Source organism: Sminthopsis crassicaudata, chromosome 1, assembly GCF_048593235.1.
Source record: "Sminthopsis crassicaudata isolate SCR6 chromosome 1, ASM4859323v1, whole genome shotgun sequence".
NCBI classification, from domain to species: domain Eukaryota; kingdom Metazoa; phylum Chordata; class Mammalia; order Dasyuromorphia; family Dasyuridae; genus Sminthopsis; species Sminthopsis crassicaudata.
In genome coordinates this window covers 691,853,881-691,868,092 of record NC_133617.1, presented here as the reverse complement: position 1 = coordinate 691,868,092, position 14,212 = coordinate 691,853,881, and the positions used below count along the sequence as shown (strand labels likewise).

Here is a 14,212-nt window from a genome sequence, read left to right as displayed (position 1 = left end):
TTAGGACATTTTTTTTGATATGACTATATCTTGAATTTTTCTTCTGAGAACTGTCTATTCATATACTTTGACTACCATTTAGGGAATGGATCTTTTTTTGTTGTTGTAAATTTGACTTAATTCTTCTTAGAAATGAGACTTATCTGAGAAACTTGATACAAAGATTTTCCCCAATTTTCTTCTTTTCTTCTAATTTTAGCTTCATTGGTTTTGTCTATGTGAAGATTTTTAAATTTCATGTAAAATTTATGTATTAATTTTATATAAATTTTTCATTTTATTTCCTGTGACCTCCTCTGTCTTTTGTTATGAACCCACCCCCTATCCATATCTCTATACCTGAATTTCTTCTATGGTCCACTAATTTGCTTATGGTGTCATTTTTTATTTTTGTGTCAATTTTGAGCTCATCTTGATATACAGTATGTGATATTGGTTTATATCTAGTCTCTGCCAAACTGCTTTCCAATTTTCCCAACAGTTTTTGTTGAATTGTGAGTACTTGCCCTGATTTCTGGAGATCTTTGGATTTATCAAACACTAAATCACTATGCTCATTTGCTTCTGTCTATTAAAAACCTAATCTACTAATCAACCTGTTTTCTTACCCAGTATCAAATTACTTTGACTCACTCTGGTTTATTTGTGTCATAGAAGGAATTTGTTAACCTATTTTTTTCAAATGGTTAATGTAGTATTGGAATTGATTGTTCTTTAACTATTTGGTAGAATTTATTGTAAACCCATTTGTTCCTGGAGGATTTGGGAGATGGGGGGAGGGGAGCTCATTTATGGATTGTTTAATTCATTTTCCTAAAATAAGGTTAATAATATATTTTATTTTGATTACTCTGGGCAATTTATATTTTGTAAATAACTATTTTATATAGATTGTCAGTTTTATTGGCATAGAGTTGGGCAAAATAATTCCTGATAATTACTTTTAGTTCTTTATTGGTAGTGAATTCCACCTTTCATTTTTTAATATTGGTAATTCTGTTTTCTTCTTCCTTTTTATTTAAATTAATGTCTTATCTATTTTCTTGTTGATTTCTTTTAAAAACCAGCTCCAACTTTATTTTATTAATCCAGTATTTTTTATACTTCCATTGTGTTCATTTCTCTTTCGATTTTCAGAATTTCTATGATGGTATTTAGTTAAGAGTTTTGAAATTGTTGGTGTTCTAGGTTGGTTTTATTTTTTTTTAGTTGCATGCCCAATTCATTGATCTGCTCTTTCACTTTTTTATTGATGAAGAAATTTAAAGATGTAGACTTTTTTATAAGTACTGTTTTACTTATATCTCATAATTTTTGGTATGTTTCTCATTCTTACTATTATTTTAAATAAATTAATTATTTTTCTTATGACTTGTTCTTTGACTCTTTGATCCTTTAGGATTAAGATATTTAATTTCAAATTAATGTTTAATTTATGTTTTCAAAGGCTTTTTAATGAATGTACTTTTTATTGTATTATAAATGAGGAAAGATACATGTAATATTTCTCCTTTTCTGCATTTGTTTGTGAGATTTTTATGCTCTAACATATCATCAGATTTTTTTGGAAGATGCCATGCAAAGTGGAGAAATAGATATCTATTTCTTTTCAATATTCTCTAGAGGTCTATTATATCTAACCTTTCTGAAATTCTTATTAATCTCTTCATCTTTTTTCATATTTATTATTAGATTTCTCTAGGTCTGGGAGAGGCAAATTGATGCCTCCCACTATTATAGTTTTACTGTTTATTTACTCCAATAACTTATTTAACTTTTAAGAATTCAGATGCTGCATTAGATCTATTTTTTTATTTTGCTTTGCTTGAGATTATATTTGCTACCCCTTTCTTTTTTACTTCAGCTGAAACATAATAATTTCTGTTCTGATTCCTTTTAAAACAACAACAGCAACAAAAAACAAAAACAAAGCATGTATTGTTTGCTCTACCATCAACTGCTCCTTCTCATGTATAAGCTCTTTCTTGCATACTACATTTATGTGAGATAATATTCCCAATTCTTTTTTATCCCTTCCCACTTACCTAGTGCATTCCTCTTCCACATGCTTCCATTATTCTTTTTAGATCCTCCAAACATAATAGAATTACATCCAGACCTTTTATTTAATGAAACTCCCTCAAAGACCCCCTAATAATGATAAAGTTCTGAGGGCTTACATGTATCTTTTCCCCATATAGTAATGTAAATTTGCTTAACTTTGTTTAGTCCCACATAATTTTTTAATGCTTGCATTTTTATTTTATTCTTAACTCCTCAAAGTTTCTATGTAGTGCTGGTCTTTTCATCAGGAATGCGTGAACTTACTCTATTTCATTATGGATCCATTTTCCCCTTTGATGATTATACTCAGTATTACTGGATAGTTTATTTTTGATTGTAAGTCTAGATCCCTTGCTTTCTGGAATATCATATTCCAAACTCTCTTTTTCCTTATAATGATTTCTTTATAATAGCTGCAAAATTTTGTGTTTTATTGATTGTGCCTTCCATATTTAAATTCTTTCCTTCTAGCTGCTTGTAGTATTTTGACTTAGGAGTTCTAGATTTTGGCTATACAGAATTTAGTACAGTCTATATTGTGGACTGTGGATCTAAAACCCTTCCCCAACAACTTGATGTTTTCCAAAGCATATTGTGAAATAATTAATCTTTTCCCCAGTTTTTATTTATGAAGAGTTTGTCCATTTGGTCAGTCACCTAGCATTTATTAAGCACTTACTGTTGGCAAACATTGTGCTAAGCACGAGGGATACAAAGAAAGTAAAAGTTAGTTTCTGACTTTATAGAGCTAACAGTCTAATGAAAGGGACAACATCCAAACAACTACCTACAAACTCTATATGAGGAAATTCTCAAATATTTGATGGTCTTGATTTTATAAATGGGATTCTTTTTTATTATGTTATTCTGACCTTTATTAGTAGTAAATAATGATTTTTTTGCATGCTAATCTAGGAGAGATGGTATGTATGATATAGTGGGTCTAGCACTGGATCTGGACTCCAGAAGACATCAAGTTAAACTCTACCTTAGATCTATACAATATTTACTTTGCTCAGACTTAGTTTCTTCATCTATAATATGGTGAGGATAATAATAGTATCTACCTTCAGGATTGTTGTGAGGATCAAATGAAATAAATCACTTTTCAAGCTTTAAAGCATTGTATGAAATTTGGTTATTACTGTTTCTGGGTTTTTTTATGATGCATGGATTTGCTATATATACTATCCTATCATCTGAAAATAAATGATATCTCTCCATATTAATTTCTTTAATATGTTTTCCTATATTATTAAATTTGCTAGAATTTGTGATACTGTATCAAATAAAAATAGTGATAGGAAGCATTCTTATTTTGTCAACAAACATCTTTTAAGCAGCTATTATGTGCCAGGCACTGTGCTAGATGGTAAGTATTCTAAGAAAGACAAAATAAGCCCATGTCCTAAAGGAGCTCACAATCTAATAAAGCAGATAATGTGGAAAAACTATCTACAAGTAAGATATATACAGGATAGATTGAAGATATTCTTCAAGTAAATGCATTAACATTAAGAGGAATTGTTTTAGTGGGATTATCCCTAATACATTTATACTGAAAATTATATTGACTCTTGGCTTAAGATAGACTTTTTTTATTATGTTGAGGAAAAATCCTCCTATATTATTTATTTTAGAAAGTTTTAAAATTATCTTTTTATTATGAATATAAGTGTCAACAGATAACTCGGCATACAAACAACAGAAAAGGGAATTGTACAAAAAACATGAACTTCTTATATAGTTTATTTTTTCCATATATTTCAAATTTGTATGATATAACAAAACTTCCCTGCTTATAAGTATACCTTTCTGAATTTACTTCTGTTCTCTTCTATTTTTAAAATATTTTACTGATTTTTTTTCCATCATTATTACTATCCACTATTTCCACATACTATCCACTATTTCCACATACTTTCTCTCCAAGGAAAAGCCAACCATCTTAACAAATCTCTATAGCCAAGCAAAGCAAATGAACAAAATGGTTGTATCTGTAAATCTATATCTATATATCATCCTACATCTTTAATTCAGTACCTCTTTGCCAGGAGGTGCAAAACAAATTCTGATCAGTATTCTGAAGTCAGATTGTTCTTTCAAAATTGTTTCTCTTTATAATATTGTAGTCATAATATCAGTTTTCCTCCTGGTTCTAACTTTATTCTGTATCAGTTCATACAAGTGATATTCATCCTTTCTTATAATATAGAGGGAATGCAAATGGAATATAATTCCGTTACATTAAAATGCCACAATTTGTTTAGCCATTTCCTAGATGATGGGATTGTTTTCCAACTCCTTTGATATTATAATAGTACTACTATAAATATTTTGTACATTTGGAGAGTTTTCCTTTCTTTTTAATTTCTTTGAGGTCAATCCCTAGAAGTGATATTGCTGGCTTGAAAGAATATACACAGTTGAGAGACATTGGGGGGAGGCATAATTCCATATCTTTGTGTTTTTGATATCTATGTTCATAATAAAAAAACAATTTTAAAACACCTTGCAGAACAAAGAATAGACAGGGAGAGATTTTTCCTCAACACAATAAAAAATTTCTACTTTAATCCAAGTGTCAATATAATATATAGTGGAGAAACATTAGAAGCAATCCCACTAAAACAGACACAAAACAAAAACAACCAATCTCATTGCTTTTATTTGACATATGTTGAAAATTGTAGCAATTTTGAGAAGATAAGGAAAATACATTAGAGGGATTAACATTGGAAGTGAAGAGGTTAAAATATTATTATTGCAAATGACATGATAATATATTTAAAATCCAAATTTTCTATAACATTTAGTTATGATAAAAATGATTTTAAAAAAAAGTACAAGGTATGCTAATTCACAATTGGTGGAGCTGCAAAATATTCTAATTCTTCTGTACTTCAAGCAAAAAATGTAGGTATATGAGAAAACCAAGACATATAGCAATTAAGATTGGCCCAGTTAGTAAATATCAGAGCCAGAATTCAAATCCAGGTTGTCTATCCCCAAAGAGAGCATTTTTTCTATGCTTTTTGCCTACCTCTCTTTGCCTAAGCCCTAGAAAAAGCAGACTCAATCTATGTGGTTTATGGTAGAGAGAGAAGAGGGAATGGAAGGAATAGATGTGGGCTAAAGGGGAAAGTAGGAGTTCTTAAAAATCAGGGTATGGCCAAGGATATTAAGCCTAAAATTGCTCAGGGACTAAAAGAGATAGATGTCTATCCCCCAATTGGGGGCACAGATATTTATAGTTTATGGAAAGCTAACCAGAGACTGAGTAAGACATTTACTAACTTGGGGGAGTGAGGGAGATTTGTGTCTTATTTTGATCTAACTTCCTGTGAATTAAGGGTCTCTGACCTGGGGGATTCCTCACAGTTCAAGCAGCTGCTTTATGGTAATCTCAAAGGGCAACCACCAACAGGGTAGAAGGCAAAAAATGTTTTTGGGATTTACAGGCTCAAGGCAGCTGTGCTTAGCCCAGAAACCATAGCAGCAGAAAAGCATACAGACAAAGACACACAACCTAAAGTGGTATCAGCAGTTACAAAAATGGGAGCTCTGTTTAAGTGAAGGCAGTCACCATCAATGATGGAACTTTTAGCAATGAAGATCTGTGGCTCAAGTAGACACAAATCTGAAGGCAATCTGTAATTTGGTGCTATGCATTTGCTGTATCCCTGCACACCTATCTATAAAGTATATCTCTATATACACTGAATCATATTTTCCTACTGACTACCATTATAATTTCAGAGAAATATTCCCACAAAAAGTGTTTTAACCCTAGTATGAAACTTGTTTTTGTAGAAGTAGAAAGATTCTTGCATTATTATGATTATTTTATTACTTGGATAATGTTTTCCTTTTTCCTATTTGGGAGAAATGAGCTACTGAATTAGCTAGTTCAGGCAGAGAGCCCAAAGCTTACCAGTTGACAAGTCAGTCAACAAGCATTTATTGAGCTTCCTCTGTGCCAGATTTTATGCTCTCTTGGTGACACAGAGGCCAAAAACAAACAAAAAATCAAATCCCCTGTCTTTAGAGCATCACATTTTAGTGGGGGAAACAACATGTAAACGACTATGCACAGACAAGATATATATACAGGGTAAATGGGAAGCAATCTTCTAGGGAGTACAGTATTACTAGAGGGAGAGGAAGAATAGGAAATGCCTCTGCAAAATGGGATCAGAGCTGAGTCTTAAAAGGAAGCCAGGAAGGGAAGGGGGGAAAGGCACAGCATTCCAGACATGGGAGGTGGTCAATAAAAATGTAAAGAATCCAGAGATAAAATATGTCATATGCAAAAAATCAAAACAACACACACACACACACACACACACACACACACACACACACACACACACACACACACCAACAAGAAAATCTGTATTACTAAATTGTAGAGTGTATGAGGAGAGAATCAAATGTAAGAAGACTGGAAAAGGGATCAGATTTTAAGGGCTTTAAAAGCCAGAAGATTTTATTTTTTATCTTAGAGGGAAAAGTGTTAGAGGATACTTTGGCTGGCTGAGGTTTGGTTTAATATTGTAGAATGAAGAATCAGTCCCATGCCTATTGAAAAGACAGGATGATCTGGGGACAAGAAGTTATTCTTGATTTGGGTCAGATTGAGTGGAATATCTAAGGATGTGGTTCCTAGACTTAAAGACTAGGCCCAGAGACCTTAGCTTAATTAAGATATTTTGAAATATCAAGGGATATGGTCCAAGATTGTATAATAGTGAAAAGAATATAGAATTTGGAATCAGGGTTGAAGTTCAAGTTTCTTAATTTATTTTGGACTCAATTTCCTCATCTGTAAAATGAGAAGGATTCAGTTAGAAGACCTTGAAGATCTCCTTCGAACTGGAGTTTATGAGCATGTCACACTTTAACTTATTCTTCCTCAGTATATTCTCCAGAGGAAGAATTATAACATCTCAAGAATTGGAAGGGAATTTAAAAACTACCATACATCCAGAACAGGAATTGTCTCTGTAGTATCCCTGACAGTGGACTGGTTAAATTGGGGATTCTTTTTTTTTTTTTTTTTTTTTTATTATATATATATATATATATATATATATATATATATTTTATAATATTATCCCTTGTATTCATTTTTCCAAATTACCCCCCCTCCCTCTATTCCCTCCCCCCGACGACAGGCAATACCATACATTTTACATGTGTTACAATATAGTCTAGGTACAATACATGTGTGCGAATATCATTTTCTTGTTGCACAATAAACATTAGATTCCGAAGGTACATGCAACCTGGGCAGACAGATATTAGTGCTAACAATTTTCATTCCCCTCCCAGTGTTTCTTCTCTGGGTGTAGCTACCTCTGTCCATCATTGATCAACTGGAAGTGAGTTGGATCTTCTTTATGTTGAAGATTTCCACTTCCATCAGAATACATCCTCATACAGTATTGTTGTTGAAGTGTACAGTGATCTTCTGGTTCTGCTCATTTCACTCAGCATCAGTTGATTTAAGTCTCTCCAGGCCTCTCTATATTCCTCCTGCTGGTCATTTCTTACCGAGCAATAATATTCCATAACCTTCATATACCACAATTTACCCAACCATTCTCCAACTGATGGACATCCATTCATCTTCCAGTTTCTAGCTACAACAAAAAGAGCTGCCACAAACATTTTGGCACATATATGTCTCTTTCCGCTCTTTAGTATTTCTTTGTGATATAATCCCAGTAGTAGCGCTGCTGGGTCAAAGGGTATGCACAGTTTGATAACTTTTTGGGCATAATTCCAGATTGCTCTCCAGAATGGCTGGATTCTTTCACAACTCCACCAGCAATGTATTAGTGTCCCATTTTCCCCACATCCCCTCCAACATTTGTCATTATTTGTTCCTGTCATCTTAGCCAATCTGACAGGTGTGTAGTGCTATCTCAGAGTGGTCTTAATTTGCATTTCTCTGATCAGTAGTGATTTGGAACACTCTTTCATGTGAGTGGATATAGTTTCAATTTCTTCCTCTGAGAATTGTCTGTTCATATCCTTTGACCATTTATCAATTGGAGAATGGTTCGGTTTCTTATAAATTAGGGTCAGTTCTCTATATATTTTGGAAATGAGACCTTTGTCAGAACCTTTGTTTTTAAAAATATTTTCCCATAAATTGGGGATTCTTAACATAAGCTTAAGGTAGATTAAATTTGGATGAGAAAAATAGACCTTCATTTTCACTAATCTCTAACTGAAATTAACATTTCTTTCAATTATTTATTATTGTGATTAAATGATTATTACATAATCATTAAATTTTTAAAAAATATTATTCTGAGAATTAGTTCATAGACCTTAGCATATTACTAAAGGGATCCATGGTACACACAAAAAAACGAGAATTCCTGGCTTAAATCCAGTATCTGCTTAAGGACCTCTAGTGATGGGGAGTTCTGGGACAATGCAGTGAATTATTGTCATTGTTAGAAAGTTCTTACGAGTTACTATAGTCTACACTCTTGGGAATTCATTGAAGATGGGTCTGATTAATAGCCTGCCTAATCAGGAAGGAAGTTCGTGAGCAAGATGGAATCAGAGGCCTTAGCTATCATTCTCTTCTTATCCATTTTTTCCATTAGTATGTGTGGTCACAATCCATGTACTGTCCTTTTTTAGAAATTAACACATTCCTTAGGAACACAATAAAATAAAGAGCTCCTTTTAACCTTTTAGTATAGGTTATATGGGAGACTTAAGAACAAAGGATTTGTACTGCTAAGCCTATATTCCAAAGACATCCCAAAAGGTATAAAGCACTTATTTGTACAAAAATATTTGTAGCAACTCTTTTTTGTGGTGGATAAGAAGTGAAAACCCAGAGGATGCCCATCAATTGATGAATGACTGAAAATTCTGTGGCATATGACTATAGTAGAATATTATTATTCTATATAAGAAATGAAAAGGAGAATGATTTCAGAAAAATCTGAACTGATGCAAAGTGAAGTGAACAGAACCAGGAGAACATTTTACACTGTAATAGTAATATTTTATGATAAAGAATTGTGACTGATTTAATTATTCTTGGAAATACAATGATCCAAGACAAATCCCAAAGATTAATGATGAAACATACTATCTATCTGCCTCCAGAGAAAAACTGATGTTGATTGAATGAGACTAAAGTGTGCTATTTTTCATTTTCTTTCTTTCATTTTTTCTTTTATGCAAGTCTTCTTGTACAAAATGGATAATACAGAGATGTTTTACATAATTACATATGTTTAACCTGTATCTGATTGCTTACTGACTCAGGAAAGAGGGAGAGGAGGAGAAGGAGGAATAGAATATGGAACCTAAAACTTTAAATGTTTTTTTAAATTGGGGGAAAAAACAAAGGCTTTGAAATTCTTTTTCTCTTTCCATAAAAAGGAAATAAGAATAAAGACAATCTGATGAAATAAGTTTGTAACAAATAGATATGTTATAAACAAGTTTAATCAAGCCAATCTCAACCTTCTTTTTCCTTGCAGTGGCAAGTACCAAGATTCTGGCTACTGGAGGAGCTTCACGTAATAAAGACATCTTACAGGTGAGGGTAGATGGCAGTCCCTAAGACTTTTCATGTTCAGTTCCTGATTCTGTCACAAAGTTGTAGAAATTTCCATTTCAGGGTTGGAAGGGACACTCTGGGTTGCCTAATTCCTCTAAGGCCACAAAAATTCTTAGTCCTCCCCTGTCCTTAAAGCAAAATAAAACGAAATAATCCCTTCCCTTGATCCAGCTATTTATCCAGCTCTCTCTTCTCATTTAATGTCAAATTTTTAGGAAGAATAACTTATACTTTCTATGCCCTTTTTTCAATACCCCATTACTCTTCAGTCCTCTATGATCTAGTTTCCAACTTCTTTGTTGAGCTAAAATTATTCACCTCTAACCTCAAAGATTTATTGGCTCTCAAATTTGCTAGCCTCTTTAAAGTCCTATTTTCCTTTTTTTGGGGGGGGGGCATTTAACATGGTTTGATGCCCCTTCCCCTTTCTGAATATTCTTCTCTCTTCCCTTGTCATCCTTAACAATATACTTTTCTAATTCTTTTCCTATCTCTCTGTCCTCTCCTCTGTTTCTGCTGGTTCTCTACCCTCCTCTTGCTCCCTAAACATGCTCATCATCTAAGGTTCTGACCTCAGCCCTTTTCCTATCTGTGCTCTCTCCTTTTTTTCCCTCCTCATTTATTCCCACAACTGTATACTAATAACTTTCAACTTTGTATCTCAAACCCTGAACTATAGTACAGTTTCCATGTTTTCATTTGCTAACTGGACATCTCCATTTGAACATTATACCAGCATTATCCTGAGTGTGCATGAGCTTAGAGCTTATTGCTTTTTGTGGCCAAAGATTATAACAGAAATAGTCATAAATTCCCTTGAGCTGATTCTGAGGAACATTGGCCAATAGTGTAGACTGGGATTACAGTGATGGTAGGATAATTTGCTTAGAGAGGGATTTGTCCAAGTGTAAGGTAGAGTCATATCAATCTTGGTCATGTTGAAAATGGAGAGATAAAAGTGGGTGGAGTCAGCATGAAGATGAATTTCAACATTTGTAGGGAAAACTAGGGCAGTCACACTGAAAATGGCATCTGAGTGTACTGCAGAACTCATGATTTGGCAGAGAGATAAGGCAGGAACATGGCTTCAAGCAACTGGATCAAAGCAGCTGGCTAGTGTTTATGAAAAGGGCTTTTATTATGCTCTATATTGGCTGGGCCAAGTGAAGCTTTTATCTGCAAGCTGGTCCTTCTACCCCCAGTGTGGTCATGGGGAGCCAACTGGCCCCATTCTTACAGATACCTTAAACTCAACATATTTAAAATCAAATTCATCCTGTTCCTTTCCAAATCTGCCTCTCTGTTACATGGGAACTCTCCAAACATGTTCTTAAGGTGCTCAAGGAGAATCTCTATTTCTAACACTGATTTATTAAGTGTCTTCTATGTGCTGGGCATCTAGGAATATATGTGTATACGTGTGATTTCACTGATATAAGCTGTTACCTGTGAGAAAATCCCTCCTATGGTTGCAATCCTGAAGCCTCTGTGCAATTTGGAGATTAGGGACATGTTTGAAACATTGAGGAGCCAAATGAATTACTCAGGGTCATACAGTTGGTCTCTGTTAATGGCATGATTTTAATCCTCGATCTTCCTGATTTAGAGATCAGTTCTCTATCTACTATATCATGTTATCTTTGGAATGTACAAAGATGAAATGAAAAACTGCCCATGACCTCAAAGAGTTTATATTCTACTGGGAAGATAAAACATATAAACAGAGAAATATATACAAGATTATTTAAGCAGAAAACAATGAACACTAACAACTAAGGGAGTAAGCATCAGATAATAATAATAATAGCTAGGTAGTGTAGTGGATAGGTCACCAAGCCTGGAATCAGGAAGCCCTGGGTTCACTGTGGCCTCAGAAATTTAATGTATACCACTGGGCAAGTCATTTAACCTCTGTTTGCCTCAGTTTCCCCATCTACAAAATGGACATAATAATAGCACCTACCTCCCAAGGTTGTTGTGAGGATCAATTAAAGGAATATTTGTAAGAACTTAGTTAGCACAATGCCTGAAACATAATAGGTACCATAAATATTAACTCTTCTTATTAATCTATGTGAAATATATCCATGAGGGGAATTTTTCCTTTGTAAACCCAGACAATACATCAGCTCCTTTTATATGAGCTAGATGCTCAGCTGAGTCCTATGCTTTGCTCTTAGAGCCACCTATGGTACAGTGGTTATTTTTCTAAACCAAGCTAGTTCCTCTTTCTTACACTACCACAATTTTGAACACCACAACTCTACAACAGTACAAAAATATAGTTATTGCTTTCTCCTGACATAAGTGCTGACAGTAGGACCTACTATCCCTTTTTGTGGTTTTTACTTTTTTTTTTTTTAAAGAAATCTAACACCATCCTTTTAAATTTCCTCAATTTCTATTATAGTGCAGTGATCTTCCTCCACCTGAATCATCCTGGTCTCTCTCCTCTCTCATTTATCAGTTACTGAGTCCTACCAGGTCTCCTTTGCAAGATTTTTTATATCTACCCTCTTCTTTCCACTAAACTTGCTTCTATCCTAGTTTAAGCTTTCACCTTTTCATGCTTAATTATTATAACCATTCCCTAGCTGATCTCCTATCTCTAGTCCTTTCCCCTTTCCAATCAGCTCATTAAAGGAATCATCCTAATACACAGTTCTGATCTACCCATTCACTTGGTCAAGAGCCTTCAATTCTGTATACTAAACTCTGCAATTCTGCATCTTCCATAATCTGACTTCAATTTATCTTACTATTCTTATTTCACGCTACTCACTTTCATGGAAGGTACATTTCAGCTTAATGGAACTACTCTTGCATTTCTCTTTCATTTTCATGTTTTGTAGTTTATTGTCCCTCCACTCCTGGATGTACTCTTCCCCTATCTCTACCCATTGAAATTTTTTCCTTCTTTTAGGACTGAATTGTATCACTTCTCCCATAAAATTTGTCCTGGTCATCTGAAAGTTGTACAATCCTCATAACTCTCCAAATATGCTGTTTGGACTTTTCCATTGCACTTAAAATATTCCAGTTTGTCTTATATTTGGGTTCATATCTTATCTACTCTAAAACATTCAAACTCGTTAAGAATGGAGATTATCTCATTTGATTTTTTTAATTTTAAAGCACCTAGTCCAAAGCCTTTCCCTTAATAAATAACAATGTAAAATGTTGTTTGAACTGAAGTGAAATCTCGACTTCAGTGCAGGAACCCCACTACAGTGTTCCTAAAGAGCTTATCTGTCTTTTTTAAAACATCCCCAGTTGTAGGGAGTCCATTTTATCAGTCTTTTCCAATTCTGGAAAATTCTGGCTTCTGAAGATGTAAGTCCTCTGTCATAATAATCTTTCAAATATTTGAGGCTACCCTCAAATGTACTATACACCCACCTATACTCCATCTTCATTTATATTGTATAAATCCTTTTCTTTCATTAATAACTAGCTTAGATGCTGCATCTTATTCCAAGCCTTCATTGTTCCCCCAGCTAAAAATAATGTCTTTCCTTAAGTGTTGAAAATTTTTCTAGATCTCTTTTTTGTCCTTATAACATTCAGCCTTATATTGTGTTTATGTGTCCACATGTCCTTGCTACCACACCACTTTATATTTAATGTAAACTCCTGGAGGACCCTGATGATATAATTCTTCATGTTTGTTGTTCCAGTTTTTAGCACACTGCCCTGAAAGTACTTTATAAATATTCATTGAATTGAATTAAATTGGAATCAAAAGTGAAGGCAGCTAGGGTAAACCACATTGATAAGAAGTTGAAAAGTGGAATAAAAAAAAAAGGAAGAATAGAAATCAGACAATGGCTCCAAAAGGCATGGAATCCAGTGAAATTTTTTTGAGATGGAGATTTGAATGAGTTTGAAGCCAAAAGGCCAGGAGCCCTTGGTGAGGGACCTAACAGAATTAGAACTGGAAATGCCTATTTTCAGGAATGGGAATGACTCATTTTGAGATAACAGAAACTTCATGTTCTCCCACAGGTTTTGTCCGATGTGTTCAATGCTCCAGTGTACACTATTGAAACTGCCAATTCAGCTTGTTTGGGATGTGCATATAGAGCAATGCATGGTAAGATTATAGATAAATATATACAGCAAATGAGATCCACGATCCTCTTGTTGTTTTATTTAGTGCCTTTGATTACACTAATCACACTTTTAAAAAATTATATCTCTTTCTCAGTTCCTCAAGGCCTAGTGCATATGATACCTTCTCCATGAAATCTTCTCTTATCATCCTAGGTGAAAGTTATCCCTTCCTCCTTTGAGACCCTGTACAACTTTGCTAATCTACCTTGTTTTACAACTATTTGTGTACATGTGTCATCTTCTCTGATAGGGTGCAAGTTTTTTAAAAGCTGGAATTATGCCTTATTTATCTTCACATCCTCCAAAGTATCTAGCCACCAGTAAATCAACCAAAAACACTTATTAAGCACCTGTCTATGTGTCAGGCATTGTGCTAAGACAGTAGGAACTTAGCAAATGTTTGTTGGATGAATAAAGACTTCCACATATTGTATG

General features: G+C 33.9%; 1 protein-coding gene and 1 long non-coding RNA gene across 4 annotated transcripts in view; one reads left to right on the top strand and one right to left on the bottom strand.

Moving 5' to 3' along the window:
- The window catches only part of LOC141551702 (uncharacterized), a 118,776-nt gene that overhangs the window by 18,148 nt on the left and 86,416 nt on the right, over positions 1-14,212 (bottom strand). The gene's annotated exons all lie outside the window — the stretch shown is intronic.
- XYLB (xylulokinase) overlaps positions 1-14,212 on the top strand; it is a 242,523-nt gene that overhangs the window by 218,823 nt on the left and 9,488 nt on the right. For all 3 annotated transcript variants that reach the window (XM_074283633.1, XM_074283631.1, XM_074283632.1), the window contains exons 16-17: positions 9,585-9,643; positions 13,670-13,757. In XM_074283633.1, the coding sequence (XP_074139734.1) occupies positions 9,585-9,643; positions 13,670-13,757 (147 nt within the window). The remainder of the gene's footprint in view (positions 1-9,584; positions 9,644-13,669; positions 13,758-14,212) is intronic.